The 15,449-nt window shown below is 47.0% G+C and overlaps 7 protein-coding genes across 7 annotated transcripts; 3 read left to right on the top strand and 4 right to left on the bottom strand.

Annotated features, from left to right (window-relative positions):
- Positions 1-343: 343 nt before the first annotated feature.
- Positions 344-2,183, bottom strand: EV420DRAFT_1706739 (uncharacterized protein; the record flags this gene model as incomplete). The annotated part of the gene is made up of 6 exons (XM_060479552.1): positions 344-1,260; positions 1,317-1,537; positions 1,591-1,791; positions 1,843-1,871; positions 1,930-1,945; positions 1,991-2,183. 6 exons carry the CDS (start codon positions 2,181-2,183, stop codon positions 415-417), a joined length of 1,506 nt encoding a protein of 501 aa, XP_060327030.1. The 3' UTR covers positions 344-414.
- Positions 2,184-2,890: 707 nt separating this feature from the next.
- On the bottom strand, positions 2,891-5,057 carry EV420DRAFT_762116 (uncharacterized protein). Its single transcript, XM_060483378.1, has 11 exons — positions 4,620-5,057; positions 4,391-4,565; positions 4,320-4,338; positions 4,243-4,268; positions 4,099-4,184; positions 3,995-4,046; positions 3,833-3,944; positions 3,715-3,784; positions 3,559-3,662; positions 3,347-3,508; positions 2,891-3,294 (listed from the first exon to the last, which is right to left on the bottom strand). The coding sequence occupies exons 1-11, from the start codon at positions 4,643-4,645 to the stop codon at positions 3,155-3,157; spliced, it is 972 nt and encodes a 323-aa protein (XP_060327029.1). The 5' UTR covers positions 4,646-5,057; the 3' UTR covers positions 2,891-3,154.
- A 282-nt stretch (positions 5,058-5,339) lies between these two features.
- EV420DRAFT_1563767 (glycoside hydrolase family 31 protein) lies at positions 5,340-8,798 on the top strand. The gene is made up of 20 exons (XM_060473950.1): positions 5,340-5,848; positions 5,898-6,371; positions 6,427-6,469; positions 6,524-6,584; positions 6,631-6,689; positions 6,740-6,874; positions 6,933-6,969; positions 7,017-7,225; positions 7,282-7,321; positions 7,380-7,441; positions 7,495-7,524; positions 7,583-7,733; positions 7,765-7,866; positions 7,934-7,940; positions 7,996-8,046; positions 8,100-8,138; positions 8,173-8,226; positions 8,281-8,322; positions 8,377-8,727; positions 8,778-8,798. Exons 1-19 carry the CDS (start codon positions 5,741-5,743, stop codon positions 8,563-8,565), a joined length of 1,893 nt encoding a protein of 630 aa, XP_060327028.1. The 5' UTR covers positions 5,340-5,740; the 3' UTR covers positions 8,566-8,727; positions 8,778-8,798.
- A 163-nt stretch (positions 8,799-8,961) lies between these two features.
- EV420DRAFT_1646728 (3-keto sterol reductase) lies at positions 8,962-10,326 on the bottom strand (the record flags this gene model as incomplete). Its single annotated transcript, XM_060477949.1, has 6 exons — positions 8,962-9,237; positions 9,291-9,451; positions 9,500-9,611; positions 9,660-9,864; positions 9,910-10,239; positions 10,289-10,326. The coding sequence occupies 6 exons, from the start codon at positions 10,324-10,326 to the stop codon at positions 8,962-8,964; spliced, it is 1,122 nt and encodes a 373-aa protein (XP_060327027.1).
- A 187-nt stretch (positions 10,327-10,513) lies between these two features.
- EV420DRAFT_1646727 (glutathione S-transferase) lies at positions 10,514-11,900 on the top strand (the record flags this gene model as incomplete). The annotated part of the gene is made up of 9 exons (XM_060477948.1): positions 10,514-10,646; positions 10,698-10,730; positions 10,786-10,842; positions 10,898-11,068; positions 11,098-11,292; positions 11,348-11,511; positions 11,567-11,646; positions 11,698-11,791; positions 11,844-11,900. The coding sequence occupies 9 exons, from the start codon at positions 10,514-10,516 to the stop codon at positions 11,898-11,900; spliced, it is 984 nt and encodes a 327-aa protein (XP_060327026.1).
- Positions 11,901-12,081: 181 nt separating this feature from the next.
- Positions 12,082-13,329, bottom strand: EV420DRAFT_1622031 (Alpha/Beta hydrolase protein; the record flags this gene model as incomplete). Its single annotated transcript, XM_060475763.1, has 4 exons — positions 12,082-12,422; positions 12,477-13,091; positions 13,148-13,190; positions 13,228-13,329. The coding sequence occupies 4 exons, from the start codon at positions 13,327-13,329 to the stop codon at positions 12,082-12,084; spliced, it is 1,101 nt and encodes a 366-aa protein (XP_060327025.1).
- A 287-nt stretch (positions 13,330-13,616) lies between these two features.
- EV420DRAFT_1646725 (uncharacterized protein) lies at positions 13,617-15,213 on the top strand (the record flags this gene model as incomplete). Its single annotated transcript, XM_060477947.1, has 5 exons — positions 13,617-13,789; positions 13,844-13,928; positions 13,981-14,833; positions 14,891-14,937; positions 14,989-15,213. 5 exons carry the CDS (start codon positions 13,617-13,619, stop codon positions 15,211-15,213), a joined length of 1,383 nt encoding a protein of 460 aa, XP_060327024.1.
- Between the last annotated feature and the right edge of the window lie 236 nt (positions 15,214-15,449).

The following is a 15,449-nucleotide window of genomic DNA, read 5'->3' as shown; positions in this document are numbered from 1 at the left end:
AACAGAGTTTCCTCAACGTAAAGCTGGAAAGAATTTTCACTGACTCAGAAGCAAAATGGATACAATGTCGGTCCGGATATCCGATGGACCCGCAAGGTACCTTTGCGCTGACCGTGTTGGAATCCAAAATGTTCTCATTCTCGAGAGAAAACCGCACGGGCTTTACGGGCTTCATATCCGATGCACTGATGAAGTACCTTTCCCGTTTACAAATTCACTTCTTTTCGACACCGGTTGTTTCCGTGGTCCTGGAACGGGAGAACTGCCTGTAGGACTCTTCGAAGATGTGGAACGAAGTCCATGGATTCTATGCCACGCTCGTGGTAAACACAGTCGTCCGCGGTACAGAACTGCCTGCCTGGGTCCCATACGAGAGGCGATGCCAAAGAAGAAAACGAAAAAGGGTAGGACCATTCATGAACACAGTTCCCAGTTTCCTTCAGTACCAGTCACCCTCACCCTCCTTTTGGTCCGCAGAAACTCCAGGGCATCCTGAACAGCCCAATCCCCAATGTTCTTCCAACGGTCATCAGTTCTTCGAAGAAACCTGGTTATGGTCGTCTTGTTCAATGGCCTCCGACGATCCGGTGGGAGTGCATTTATTTTGGTCATCGCGTTTTCCACTACTTCCGCCGTATACTGTGGCGTTAATGGCACATATGAATCTTCCATTGGTTCTGGATCAGAAAGTGGGTCGTCTTCGTCATCTTGCAGCATGGACATGAAAGTGGACGTCGTTGTTGTGGAAGAGATGCTGACACTGGCGGGCGTATCATACGCAGACGTGGACTTCCAAGGCCCGAGCCAAGAAGCAGTAGAAAGTGGATGATTAGGACCATCCCATAGTATGATACTACCTTCGTTCATAAGCTCCACGAGGGCTTTGACAAACAGTTGTTTCTTCTTCGGACCCAATGGCTCCCTGCTTGGTTTCTGGGATTTTCTGAGGCTCTGGGATGATGATTTCGCAGCTTCTCTCTCTGTTCTTCGTACCCTCTTGATATCAGCAAGGACAACTAGTTTCGCCAGATTGGACAGTTCAGGGACTCGACGCAAGCATGACAGTGTGAACCCACGCATATCTGATGTCGCTCGCAAATGATGGTTACGGGGCCGGGACACGGAGTCAAGCGTAATATCTGTATCTGGCAGAGCCACGTGAGGAGGTGCATACAGAAGATTTTCCATGTAATATTTGAGGTAAAGTCGAAATGTACTTTCGGTCAACTGCGCTGAACGAAGGCGAGAGGGGTGTTTGAACTGAGCATCGTTTGTCAATCTAACTGACGAGAAAGTGCGCAGCGGTGTGGGCTTACGTGTTGACTCTGAGGAGAGCGCGGGGCCTGCAACTCTTTAATTGGCGAAAAAGGTTCAACATCTATCGATGTCTGGGACATATGTGCATCAACGTCTTGACTTTGCATTTGATTCGCGGCACTTGGAACGACGAAAGGCTCTTGTGAAGAGTAGTACTTCTCATGCAGCAAAGAAACATGCAGCCAATGATTGGGTTCGTCATTGAAGGACTTGCACTGTTCTACAAAGAAGTTGGATCGCTTGCAAGAGTATAAAGCTTTCTATCCGACACACCTATGCTGTTGACCTTAATTTCCTTGGTATCATGCCACTCTTCGACTTTGCCGATGACACGAACAAGGTAGCCTACTCGTATGGCAGCGATATTGGCCGGAAGGGTGGTCGGTTTCGAGGAAGATGATGAGCTTGCTGGAGTAGATAGCGCCGTTGATGCAATAGTTTGAACGCAATCGATAACCGCTGTTCCGTCGTCCACTGCATCGAACAAAGTCAGAGAATGTTCTCGTTTCTCTGCGGTGAGCTTACCAGATAGCTTGATCCCGTCTCTCGGTATGCTGAACTCCAACTACGATTCCGATATATTTGACTATTCGGCACGGTATCTTATTCAACCAGAAGAAATCCTCATCTACAAAGGTAATCAGTGAGCGTTCCGGGAGAAGAAAAAGCATACCTTTGACCATGTTCTGAGTCATTGCATGCATATCTCTCACAAAACATTCTATCGTTGATTTCTCGACTTCCGTACAAAGCCAGTGAAATATTTCAGCCGATGTTGACGCTGGTGCCGCTGCTTGGGCATCCGCCAGCGCTGCCTTCTTCTTGGTTGGTGTTAACAGGAGACTTGACGATGAAGGCGCAGGCATGAGAGTAGTTGTAGTTGTCATAGATGTTATCATTCGTCGATACACCTCACGCTGGTACGCCAGAAAGCGTCGAGGACCAGGTTGGTGGTGGAGAGAAGCTGAGGCGCGTGCAGTTCAATCTCAGACGCGTACGATCACGTGTGCATAAGGGCAGGCTGTGAATCGTGTGATAATAATAATATTCTTTAAATTAATAATATATTTTCTTGCAGCGTTTCACGATTTAATTGTTGTCAACGTCTCCCATCATGTCTTGGCCAGACTATATCATCGCGAAAACTTCTCATCTGGCAGATACTGGACCAATAGAAAACGAATTTATTCTCTGTATAATGATATCCTCAGCGAATGTTTACCTTGTATTTCGACTTTATGGCCGCTGTCTGAAATAAAGCAGATGGAGCTTTCTGGTGAGTGGTCTTTCTGTGCAATTCTTTGCCCGGCAATTTGTCGATAAACGGTGATTCTGCCGGTGGGTGCTTCGAGAACAGATTCTGGTCAGTAGGTCTACCGTCGAAAAAGGCTGGAATCATTGCCCTGTATGGAGCTGTCGCGCACAAACCTGTATTTGTAGAACCATACTGTTGTATAAGGTGTAAAATGGCATTTACTGTCCAGGAGGGCACTGCTGAGTACGAACTTTGGACTGACTAGTTCGTCCCGAGTTATCAGTCATGTGCTGGCCTCTGCTGAGTGGCCTCCTGTGGCCTCGCTGTGCGGCTGAAAGCAATATTTTACAATCGGGTAGTATTCACACGCATTCGAAATGAAACTATAATGATGATACTATAAGTTAGAAAAACAGGAATCGGGGACAAAGTTTAGACGAAATATGGATACAGTTAAATTGCAGATATCCGCAGTCAGCATCTGTTTGAGGCATCGACGGCAGAATTTGCAGCGTAAGAGTCACGATCAGATCCCCCCTCGGATTTGTTTTTATCATTGTCATCGTCCGTCCGTGTCAGGTCCTAAGAGAGAGATAGTCTAGTCAGGGCAAAGCTGTGACAGCCGCTAATGCGTGGAAATTTTACCTGTGCCTTATAAATACTCGGGGAAGGTAAACCCCCGTCGATCGAGTCCATGTGGACCACAGCTGTGTGTTGAACATCTACGAAGAAGGGGTTGAGGAAGTACTTTTGCTGATGAAGCTTGATACTCACGGATGCCGTCAAACGTGAACGTGGGGTTGTTAGCTCTTTCGACACGGTATTCACGATCCGAAGAGGCTGCGTTGGACTTCTTGGAGACTTTCCGGACGTTGAGGTTGTACAACAAAGTCAGAATATAGAGTCGACCAAGAATGAATGCAAAGCCGGTTTCAACTGGAGACTCATGAGCCATATTGCGGAGACGAACCAAGACAGATACATACTATTGCTCTCGTTGTTGACAAGATATGTAATAAGAACCAAAACCGCGATTATTGATGTCGTGGAGCCAGTCTGCATAGCGGATCGCATGAGACGTTGAATTAAACTTTCAGAACGGAAGTCAGTCTAGCAACTTAACGGCAAGTATTCAAACCAACCCTTCAGTGGCCTTGAAGGACGTTTTCATGTTATACAATTGCCATATAAGAACAGTTGCAATAGCAATATCTAAATCACGGTCAAGAGAAAGCCTCATAGTGATGTTAAGACACTCACCCGTCACTGCGGTCGAAGTGAGCCACAAAGTCACAGGGACTTTGGCGTGGTGTCGATCAGCGTACGCATTATAAATGGTCAGCATTATTGCTGTGGACAGAGAGCCACCGAACTAGCATGTGGGTTAGCGGGTAAAAATTCCATGGGTGATAGACTACTCACTGCTATGATGACCAGCAGTACGAGGATAGAAGCCACAACAACATTTCTCGTCCTGTTAACTGATAAGAACAGCGAAAGAAGGACGTTGATAGCAGTAGACTAACAATATCCAGTATCGGTTGACGAGAAAACATTGAACTAGAAATGCAGTAACAGCAGTGGTGGATAAATACAGCGTTACAGGCCAATACTATGTCCGAGGTGTATCAGCGAATTGATGGACGGACAGACGCGATTAAACAGCCCACCTGATTCTGAATGAATTCCTTGTCCCCTTATATGACTATGAGCTGATTGCCGGACCAGAGTGAGAAAATTTCCTTACCCCAGTGGGTGATTGTGTACTGTATAGACGCGTCAGATAGGCCCTACAAGCAGAATCATGAAGTGGCGTACCAAATACACGTCGGCATAGTCAGCAATGAGCGAGACTGCATCCACTGCGATGGTAACGCCAACGAAAGTTTTGAGTACCAGGCTATCTCTCTTGAACGACCGGTAATATCTTATCGTCTCCTGGATGATGAGCATGAACAGCAAAGATGATATCCATGTCCCAATGAGAATGGATCTTTTGGGAAAGAGAGGGTCAACGAGAGACGAAGCAGAAAACAAGAACACGTACCCGAGGGGGTCATCATAAGCACCCATAGTTAAGAGGCGTAGATAGGAAGCCTGCAGCTGGCGAAATCAAGTGTTATAAAACCAAATGCATCAGGGGCAACCCTGTTGGGAATCGTCTGAGTGATGATCGATAACTCACCGCTCCTTACCCCTCTATGTCGGCGTACATCATCTACGCCTCCTAGTCGGCCAGCGAAGTTCCAAGGAAGTGTTACAGGAGCTCGGCAAGAATACTCTCTTGTTGAATAGTTTTAAGTGGCCCTCCTGAGTCTCAGATTTTGCAATCTTCAGAGGAGAAAACCCAGACATGCTTTCCAAAGATTTCAATGCGTGGCCAATGTTCAAAACGAGAACAGAGTATTATTTGACGTTGACGCTCGGGGACACCATAGCGGCTATATTATGACCGATAGGTTTGCAATTGTGCAAAAAAAAAAAAACAACGATCACGAGCTAGAAGAAATGCAGATCGAGTCGAGGCGGCCGCCGCCCTCCGCCGCCTTCGTAGACGTGGGCAGAGAAGAGACGTTACAACGACTCATTCAAAGTTGAATGGTTTATCCACGAGTATCTATTGGGCCAATCAACAAGCTGGGTTGGGTTGTGAACCGACGGACGCGTATACGGAAAAGAAGCTTTTTGGGTTGCGATCAGGGTGTGGCAATGCACCGGCACTCAAGGGCCGGGATATGCCGGTGGCTCGAGAACATGTTCATTCCGACTGTCACTGAACCGTATGCACAGGCGCGACGGCTCCGCTCGAATTCCCGAACTGTATACTCCAAACTCTTCACAGTGCAATATGTACATATAGCACGCCCTAATCAATGTCTACATCCAAAACATTCTCAGTGGCGTGACCTCGACCTGGTTTTTCTCCACCGTTTCGAAGTCACCTTGAAGCTTCTGATGAATTTGTACACCCTTATATGCTCGTCTCCGATTACCTTCCAGTTCATTTCTGCCCATGTGATAGGCCATACGTGCTGGTAACTCCGTTCTAACAGCCTATGATCCTTAGCTCACGCACTGTCGTACGGACCGTCTATTACGTGCAAACTCTGTCAACGGACCAAAAAGCATAAATACAAGACAGCTGGTCCCTCTCATTTCTTCCCAATTATGCTTCTTCATGCTCGGTTGTGCTTGGCAGTAGCCACTGTTTTCCCAACGCTGGCTAACGCCGCTGGAATCCGGATAATCAACGGCTTCGAACGCGTTTACATTCAAGTAAGGATGTTTCTCGATACTCTTTTCTGTCTAATTGAACACCACTCAGCCTTTTGGAACTAATGGAGTTCGCGTGCGATCCAGTCTGATGAGAGATCCAACGGGAACTGAGCTTTCAGCTCTGTTCGACCCTCCGATTGAAGGCCCCGGGGGTAATCAAGGTCTATCTTTTGACACAGAACTTGGTTTTCAAGATTCCGGGCAATTTACCAACGGCGATCTCCTTGTCTCTATCCAGAGTGGGAGGCTTTTCTTTTACCGCCGGGAATCCAATGGCACCGATACTCTGCTGACATCGGAATATGCGGACACCAAGGCTCTTCCGTCAAGGTTCTACACGAAAGACTTCCGAGCTTCGAGCTTCGAGGCTTCTTTCTCTTTCACTTCGGATCCTGACGAGCAGTTCTACGGTGTGGGGCAGCAAGCCTGTTGTATAGATGATTCCGTGAACAAGAAAGGACATGTTATCGACCTTATCAACTTCAATTCCCAGGTGCCAATTCCCGTCTACATGTCGAATAAAGTTTGTTGTGACCGTTAACACTTTTAAATATTCCGCATTCTAACTTTCGGGGTAGGGTTATCTCCAGTTCTTCAATATGCCTGGACAAGGACAGATCGGTACGGAAATTGCCTTGGGAGGGGGCTATTCATAATCTCAAAAGTCTGGACCAGAATTCAGTACGCGTCGGACGCGTTTTGTGGCCTCTGAAGCCACAGTTGTGGATTATTTTTTGTGAGCTATATCGGCACTTCCGCTATCTCTACTTCATGTATGGTAGAACGACTGCGGCGCCTGGGGACTACGACGCGCTCCAACAACAATACACTGGTGTGACCGGTTAGTTTTCTCTGCATTAGCATCTTCCAGATATGATATGTACTTGATAGGTCGTCAACCAACGCCTCCCGACTTTCTCTTGGGTTATCAACAGTCCAAATTGCGCTATTGGAACCAAACCCAAGTCATCGATGTGGCGCAACGTTTCCATGACGAGAAGGTCAACGTGTCTTTAATCGTCGTTGGTAAGTCTTCACCTTCACCTAACTCGGAAAAGGACCTCTGAACATAGGATGTTATTAGACTTCTTCGCCTGGAAATATCAGGGCGACTTGGTACTGTCAACTTGCGAGTTCTTCGGTCTATGTCCGACCTTACTGCGTCTAGGTCTTTCGATCCCGAATTTTGGCCGGATCCAGCTGGTATGGCGGCGCAAGTTAAAGAACTTACTGGAGCAGAAATGATGGTGTCGTTGTGGCCCAGTGTCGAAGATCTCTCGGTGAATTATGTCTCCCTTCAGCGAGGAGGGATGTTGGCAACGACCAGAGACGGAACAGGGGTCCAGGATTCTTTCGCCGGCGTCTATATTCGTCTTGGTATGGAAGCTCCCACTAATTTTTTTTTCAACTTGTTCCTGAACATCTTTATTTAGTGGACTCCACGAACCCCGCTGCTCGGGAGTTCCTCTGTAAGTTACTAGTTCAGGATTGTCCGTTTTGACGGCTTCTCTTACTGGGTATACTAGGGAAGGCGCCTCAACGATAGCTACTTCTCGATCGGTATACATAACTTCTGGATTGACCAAGCTGATGGTAAGCTCCGCAGTTATAGGATTCACCCACTACGATTTTAATATGTTTCCAAGGTGGCAGTCTAGGAGAGCCATTCCTCAATAGTAGAACATGTTTTATCATCTACTATCTCGGTTGAAAGCTAACACAATATTCTCCTAGACGGGCAACCCATCAACGCACTTCCGTATGCACGAACATTTACCCAATACTTCAGCGGCACGCAGGAAGCGACGGGGAAAATGTACCCTTGGTTTCATCAGGCAGCAATAGATGAAGGTTTGCACAACTTGACAAACAGCCAGAGCACGACGTCTTGTGAATACATGTCTCTAACGAGGAAGTACATTCGCCGGTGGGCAACGGTATTGTTCCTACCTCTGGAGCGGGGATACTTCTTCAGATTTCAGCACAATGGCACAACAGATCACCGCTGGGGTGTCAGTGTCAGCTTCGGGGAATCTCCTCGTGGACCCTGGATATTGGCGGGTTCAACGGTTTGAACGTGGATAGTGATGCTGTAAGACATGATCAGTCGCTCCCTTGTGCTGTGATTGACTTAGGTTATGCAACAGGGACGAGAGCTATTCGTTCGATGGTTTTCTATGGGTGTATTCTTGCCGTATGTAAGTCGGGATGTGGTTTTCTCTCCACGATCTTATGTTGATCAACTTTCCAGACGCGTGTTCATGGGTTAAATACCATCTCTTTCTCTTGTGTATAAGGGACTCAACGCGTATACAGTTCTCGAGGGATGCAATATACCGGGAGCGAACGTAGCCTTTGGAAATAATTGTCCTAATGAGGTTATTTTCTCGTCCGTTTGGTCTTCCTGTTTTGTTTTCTAATACTTTCGTTAGCCGTGGGCCTATGGAGACGAAAATTTTGTCATTCTCAAAGAGGTATGTCCGATGTATTCAATTGGCTAGATGTTTGAAGATCTTGCGTCTCTGCAGTATATCGCTCTTCGCTACCAGCTCGTGCCATACGTCAAAAAGTTGTTCCAAAAGCTCCAGGCTACAGGCAGGACCATAATGAGACCGCTATATTATGACTTCTCGTTGTCTGACGAAAATGTTGTTAACGGGACGAGGTCGAATGACCCGAATATCATCCACGAATACATGTTTGGTGAGAACAATTAGTCCTTTGTAACTGATTTTCGTGCATTATACCTATATTTCTGCATGCACAGGTCCGCGCATCCTCGTTGCACCAGTTACACAGGCCAATGTAGCTTCCAAGGAGGTATATCTCCCTTGCCTTCCCGATTCTTGGTTGGAACAAGGACTTTCGTGGACTCACTGGTGAGTGATCGATGATCAGGCGCAAGGAACTGGACTGAATATGGGTTTAGGTGGACAGATGTCGAGTTCGGACAAGGCGGCACGTTTGTCAAAGTCAATGCAGGACTAGGAGAAATTCCCGTGTTTTATTTGGGCACAAAGGCGGACATCTTTAACGGGAACGTTTGAACTCAATGGAGGTGTAAAGTTGCGCTTGACCCAGTGTAATCATTCTGAAAGTGTACTGTAAAGAGACTATCGACTCTTGAACTCCTCGTATAGGTTGTTGCACCTGTCAACAAGAAGTTCGGCTTCCCGCTGGTGCTCTGGCCACCACTTGACGACGTGGACGCCAACCTCATCCCGTCCTAGCCTATCTGTTTCTGAAGCAAACCTCACTGGTCGATAAATGCCGTTCTTGTAAACCTGTGAAGAGGCAAGAATCGACAATGGCACCAGGCAAACGTATATCGTTGATACTGCTGCCTTGAACGGATCGATCACATGATTTCGCGACCCGCACCAACGCGCCTGCCGCAGCGTGTTCAGCCTAAGTGAAGCACAGACAGGTAAATATCACTTACGATGTACATTAAGACGACTTTAAGTACGTTTGTCCAAAAATTGACAAGCTTGTTCGAAAACGAAGTAGACGCAATTCCTGGGTGGGCAACAATGTGCCGTATTCGTTTTTCAGAATCTGGCGTTTCAAGGGCAATCCGGTCCAATTGTGTTCCGAGGATGTCTATTTGGTATTTGACTGCAGTTGTATGAAATGGTGTGTTTTATTAACTGCCAATCGTCGGATGTGTAAAGGTCAGGAGAGGCCTCGATAGAAGACATCCAGATGACCCGTGTATCCCACTGTATGCTGGAGCAGAAAGGAGGTGATGGAGGGCACGGAACTGTCGGTACAAGTCAGATGCGTAGAATGCGAACATTAGTCAACCCACCAAGACATAATGGCCAAAAAGATTCGATTGCCAGACTAAACCCAGGCCATCCTTGGTCGACTCGCCGACAAGATGCACATTATACCGAGGCGTCGTCACCATGCCCATAGGATCCACGACGAATTGTTGGGCCACTTTCCACCAGTTAATGTGGTCATAACTGGCCACCCCTGCATTAAAAATGAAATGGGAGATATATGGGTACCTGGTAAAAGTCAGATGGGCGAAATGAAACCAGCGCTCGACGTACGTTTTGGACACTTCATCGGCGAAAGCAAATATAGTTGAAATCTCCGCAAGGTCAACAGTGTGAATTTCTATTTTCAGATTTTCCCTGAACCGCTTCGCGTGTCCTCCATATTTTGTGTTTTTCTTGGCCATGTGGGAATCCAGGGACGCATACAATTCACGGCGCGCCGTGTCCGCGCGATGAAAGCTTCTACACGCCATTATGAGAGTAAGACCCTCGCAGGGGAACGGGAAAAGGTCCCCTTCTCGAGAACTGGATTGTGACGCGAAGGCTTGGTCCGTGTCGGATAGTTCGAAGATGAGTCGCTGGCATATCGAGAACCCGACACCGCTGAAGCTTTCTCAGAGTAAAGAAATAAAACAGAGAGCAGGAGTCGTACCCGTTGGCACCGGTTACAACGACGATGGGCCACGACATGGAAGCGAAATGAAGAATGGGTCGACATGGTTTTTCGATTATTTTCAAAATTATTTTGTTCGCGTTCCTTTGACGTCATCTCGGTCCGACCAGCCGTATCATGTTACCAGGAGTACTCTCACTATTAGTGAGACGTTCACCGTCTTTCACCTTGTCGCTGTCCTTAACCCGGAAAACATTTTCTTCCATGGCCTCCAGAACTGTAAAGTCTCAGTCTGATATTTCAGTAATGAAAACTTCAGACGATGGCACTTTCAAACGCGCACCCTCTTCGTTCCGAAATGTTATCGAAAAAGGCGGGAAATTTGAACCAGAGCTTGGTGAGCAGTAAATTGACTTCTATCGAGTATATATTGAGCAACATCTTCCAGATCGCTACCATCTATATGTTTCCTACGCATGTCGTACGTGAATGCAGGATGTTACTGCCGATAACAGTATAGAGCTGACTGTTTTCAGCCTGGGCAACCCGAACCTTGATCGTCAGGAAGCTTAAAGGACTCGATAATATATCTCGTGAGTATATAAATTCTCATTGCCATCTCTCTTTGGCTAACGAGTCGTCAAACAGCTGTTACCGTTGTCTCACCCCGTATGGGTACGGACGGTTGGCCTTTTGCCACTGCAGATCAGTTTCCAGGCGCAGATGCCGATCCTTTGTACAATTCTCAGCATGTGAAGGACCTGTATCTCAAGGCCGAGCCGAATTACGAGGGACGGTACGCCGTTGACTCCTTGTTCTGTTTTCAAATTGCCTGACTAATACCCAAGATTCACCGTGCCTGTCCCTCTGGGACAAGAAATTACAGACCATCGTGAACAACGAGAGTTCTGAAATTATCCGAATCTTCAACACGGCCTTCAATGACAAGCTTCCGGCGGACAAGGCGGCTCTTGATTTTTATCCTGAGTCCCTACGAGCTGAAATTGATAGTCTCAATGACTGGATTTATCCCACGATTAACAGTGAGCGCACAATTCGCCTATTTCATGATCTGGTTATGACCATGCTCTTTCCCAGATGGCGTTTATCGGTCTGGATTTGCTACAACTCAGGCTGCCTACGAAGATGCGGTGTACAAATTGTTCGAATCCCTCGATAAAGTTGAAAAGCTTCTCACCGGGAAGGACTATATTGTTGGAAACCAACTGACGGAATGCGATATCAGACTATGGGTCACCATCGTATGTTCCTGCTTGATAGTAGACTGTCAAGACATTGGTCTAATCATAACGCCAGATTCGATTTGACCCAGTGTACGTCGGCCACTTCAAGTGCAACATCAGGACCATCCGCGATGGATATCCTGCAATCAACGCGTACGTTTCATTCACCCGCCTGTGTTACTGCTCTAAGAATAAATTCTTCAGGTGGATGAAAAGGCTGTATTGGAACAATGACGCTTTCAAGTCTTCCACAAACTTTGAACACATCAAGACGCACTATTATTGGTCGCACCCTCATGTATGAATCTCTTTGGTTTTTTTTCGATGGCGGAGAGTAACATCTGTTTCAGATCAACCCTACGCGTGTCGTTCCTGTGGGACCCGACCCCACTATCCAACCTTTGTAATGGATATGCTACGCCAGCCGGACAAAGGGTATACAGGTTCGATACTAAATGTAATTGTAACACGTTCAGCAAATTCGAAAGATTGGAGCACTGAATATTAATGACTCTTTCTATAGTATGGATAAATATTAAAACGTAAAGAAGTTATCGACAGAGGTTGTTGTACAAATGTTGTCGACTTTTACGGTTTTACAACTGGTTTCGATTTTACAGGACTGGGCGCTTTGAGGTGTTTGGCAGCATGAAGCTTGTATTTTTCTATCCAATCTTCTTCACCACCCATTACTTTTTCCAGCCAATTTAACCGTCGCAGTACTTGTTCCATATCACGTCCATTATAATAATTGTGTCCCCCTTTTGGATGTTCGATGGACATACAATCCGCCTTAGGAGGTTCGGCAACAAAAAGAGAGAACTCGCACTCTGAAGCGGGTACGCGAAAGACGCGCCCGTGTACGAGATACATAGGTCTCTCAGTACAATGCCGATAACCGAGAGAGAGAGGTGGTAATGACGGGACCCCTACGCATGCATGTCAGTCAGGAGCTACTAACAGAACAAGATAAGAGCTTGTACCGTCATTGTATGCCTTTACGCATAGTTCCACCATAGAAGATTCCCCGTGCGTATCACGGTGCCTCGACACTAACTCTCGCCAGCATTTCACGAAGGAAGAATTGCCGACTCTCGGTGCACCATACGACACCAACTTGAGTCGCATATCCGGAGGTATATTTATCTTCTGGGTGAGCGCATCTGTCATAAGTAAATACGACACGGCACCACCCATACTATGGCCTGTTATAACAAGCTCTTTCACATCATGCTCCTGAAAACCCTTGGCTATTCCTGCATAAACGGAATCCCGTATGCCCTTATACAGGCTCCAGAATCCCGAGTGGACAACCCCTCGGCATGAACGATGTCGGTGTTTCATGAACCTTAAATCCTGAATGGCTTGCAGAAGCGAAGCCGTCGCAGAAGTAGCCACGATGAGCTGTTTCGTGCGTGGACGGTACGCGACATAGGCGTGTAAATGACAGACGTGTCCAAAGAACTCGGACACCAGTATGGATCCCTGAAGAGCCTCGTAGTGTTCCAGCGGGAAATCAGGGTGTATCAGGGTGTCGATGTTCTCGAAGACAAAGCCAACCGGAACGTGATTATTCGAAGCGATCTCAGCGTATTGACCTGTTATAGTCCCGGGTCACACGAGCAACAAAGAAATATGACGAAGAAGGACGAACCTATTTCTGCCAGTTCAAGCTGAAGACTGGCAGGTACCAAATCCTTCTCGGAAAGTGTATACGAGGAACTACGAAGCTACCATTTTGGAAATCCATCGGAAGTTCCCGAGCTTTTCGGAGTTATACATAAGTTTCTGGGCCTCAGTGAGGGCGTATTTGGGAGACTTGGCCTTGGGGGGCATTATGGTGGTGCAGAGAGGAGCATTTTGATTCAATTTCGTGGACTCCACACCAGGGTAAGGTGCTGTGCCTACGTTAGCTGTCTTACGAAACATTTGGGCCGTCATACCGCTAATGGCAAGTGACCCCGGCCCGAATTCGCCTGACATAAGCACTCTGACGTAGATATTTTTGTCTTTGCTGATTACAAAAATAATCTCGAATATTTTACTCTCTCTAGTGACGCCATCATATGTATCAAAACGCAGCAACCCTTGGCCTCTATTGATCCACTCGCACTGCAACCACCATGACCGACATTCCTTACGACGTCTGGGAATGCGTCACCTCGTACGTTTCCGATGAATACCTCAAGGAGTTATATTCACTCAACCCTGCCTTCTTTCACGCGTCCATGGCGGAGCGGTATCGCACCGTCAAGTTGGAAAGATACACCAATCTAAAGGTGATAGAACACCTCAGGTATACCTGGTTTTTATTTTTCCTTCGCTCTGTCATCTGACGAAAATTGAAAAGGGATTCTGACATCTCCAAGCTTGTACGACGCCTCGAATTTTACTATCCCTGGTTTCCTGAAGCTGACAGCAGAATTGTTGCTGGGGTACGTCATAATTAGTCCTGCGTCGATTAACGAGTTACAATCGACTCCTTAGATCTTGAGGGCGCAATTGTCTGCTATGTCTGGGATGTTAGCTTATCTGAACGACATACAAGAGATCTTTATCGTATGGGATACCATGGAGGTCCCGATGGAGTTTTTTGCTTCCATCTGGAATGCCTTTGGAACGAACCTCAAAAAACTCACCATTGACGCTTCGTTACCAAAATCCATTCATATGCTAGCTAGTCATCCGACTTTCCCCTCTCTTGAAGACATGGAACTCGCCATTCGAGGAGGCAATACTATTCAAGACGGAGCACTCAATGAGGGCTGTCTTTACCGATGCTTCAGCTCCACTATCCGCCGTCTCAAGGTACACAGTTACCACGTCGATCCTTCAAACATCTTCAGTCTCCTTCCTTGCTTCACTGACCTGAGAGTTCTGCATGTCACCGTGGACACTCTCTGTGACCTAACATGCCTCGTCAACTTACTCATCCGGCATGCCCATACACTTAAAGATGTCGCATTAGAGGAGATGACGTCTTCTACTCAGTCAAATCAGTGGATGAAGCATTTTTTTGGCGAACATGTGAATGAGCATACCCTCCCGCTCTCTAATCTCCAGTCTTTGAGCTTGATCCCCTCCCGTCTGCCGCTCGATGTTCTGGAGGTGTGTCTGCATCGTTCCTCAGACACGCTTACTAGCCTCGCACTTCCCAACAACTGTCTAACCTATAACCAGTTGGAGAAGGTCGTCACCATCTTCTCGCGTGCCCAGCTCTTGAAAAATTTACATGTATCCGTGTTCACAATCACTCCAGAGACATTTGATTTGCTGGCGTCCAAGCTGCCGGGGCTGGCTCGGCTGATACTCATCTATTCCAATATCATTGGTTTACCGGGTGCGTCCAGAATCATGATGCTGTTATTTCATCATCTGACCTCCCGTTTATCATCAGGGTCTGCTCATCTCAATACAAGCAGCCATCTACCACTCGGACAATATGTAAGAAACAAGAATCACGCTGTTCCGACACGTCCTGACGTTTATTTGCAGAAAATTCTGAGACGTGAATTGTCCAAGAAATCTTACCCACAGTGGAAGCTTCAAGATATCGCTATATCCCAGTGGCGGAAAGGGGCGCAATTCGGCCCACCCGAATGGTCTGTTATGACCGCTGTGGCTAAAGCTACACCGAGCGTACGCAGTTTAGCGGGTCAAGGGAATACGGAAATACCAGAAGTGTATCATAATGCATACTTTGATGAGCTCGGAACTTAGAGTTTCGGGACTGGGAGGATCGACGCCGCAGATACAATCTTGGGGCTGCTAGATCTCCTTATGATTTGATTGTAGAAGACCCAGGAGGAGGTCAGTTGCGAGTCGCGAGTCGTTATCGATCTCGATCGTTATATGATTGAAGCCGTGCTTTATTTACTCTTCTCCGACATCCTCTCAAATTGATTGACGCTCTCGTTTTCAGAGCTGAATCACCCCCAGCCTCAACCCCGGTACCA

This window comes from Desarmillaria tabescens, assembly GCF_030435595.1.
Source record: "Desarmillaria tabescens strain CCBAS 213 chromosome Unknown EV420scaffold_37, whole genome shotgun sequence".
NCBI classification, from domain to species: domain Eukaryota; kingdom Fungi; phylum Basidiomycota; class Agaricomycetes; order Agaricales; family Physalacriaceae; genus Desarmillaria; species Desarmillaria tabescens.
Note: the sequence above shows the minus strand (reverse complement) of the source record. Positions and strands in the feature narration are given on the sequence as shown.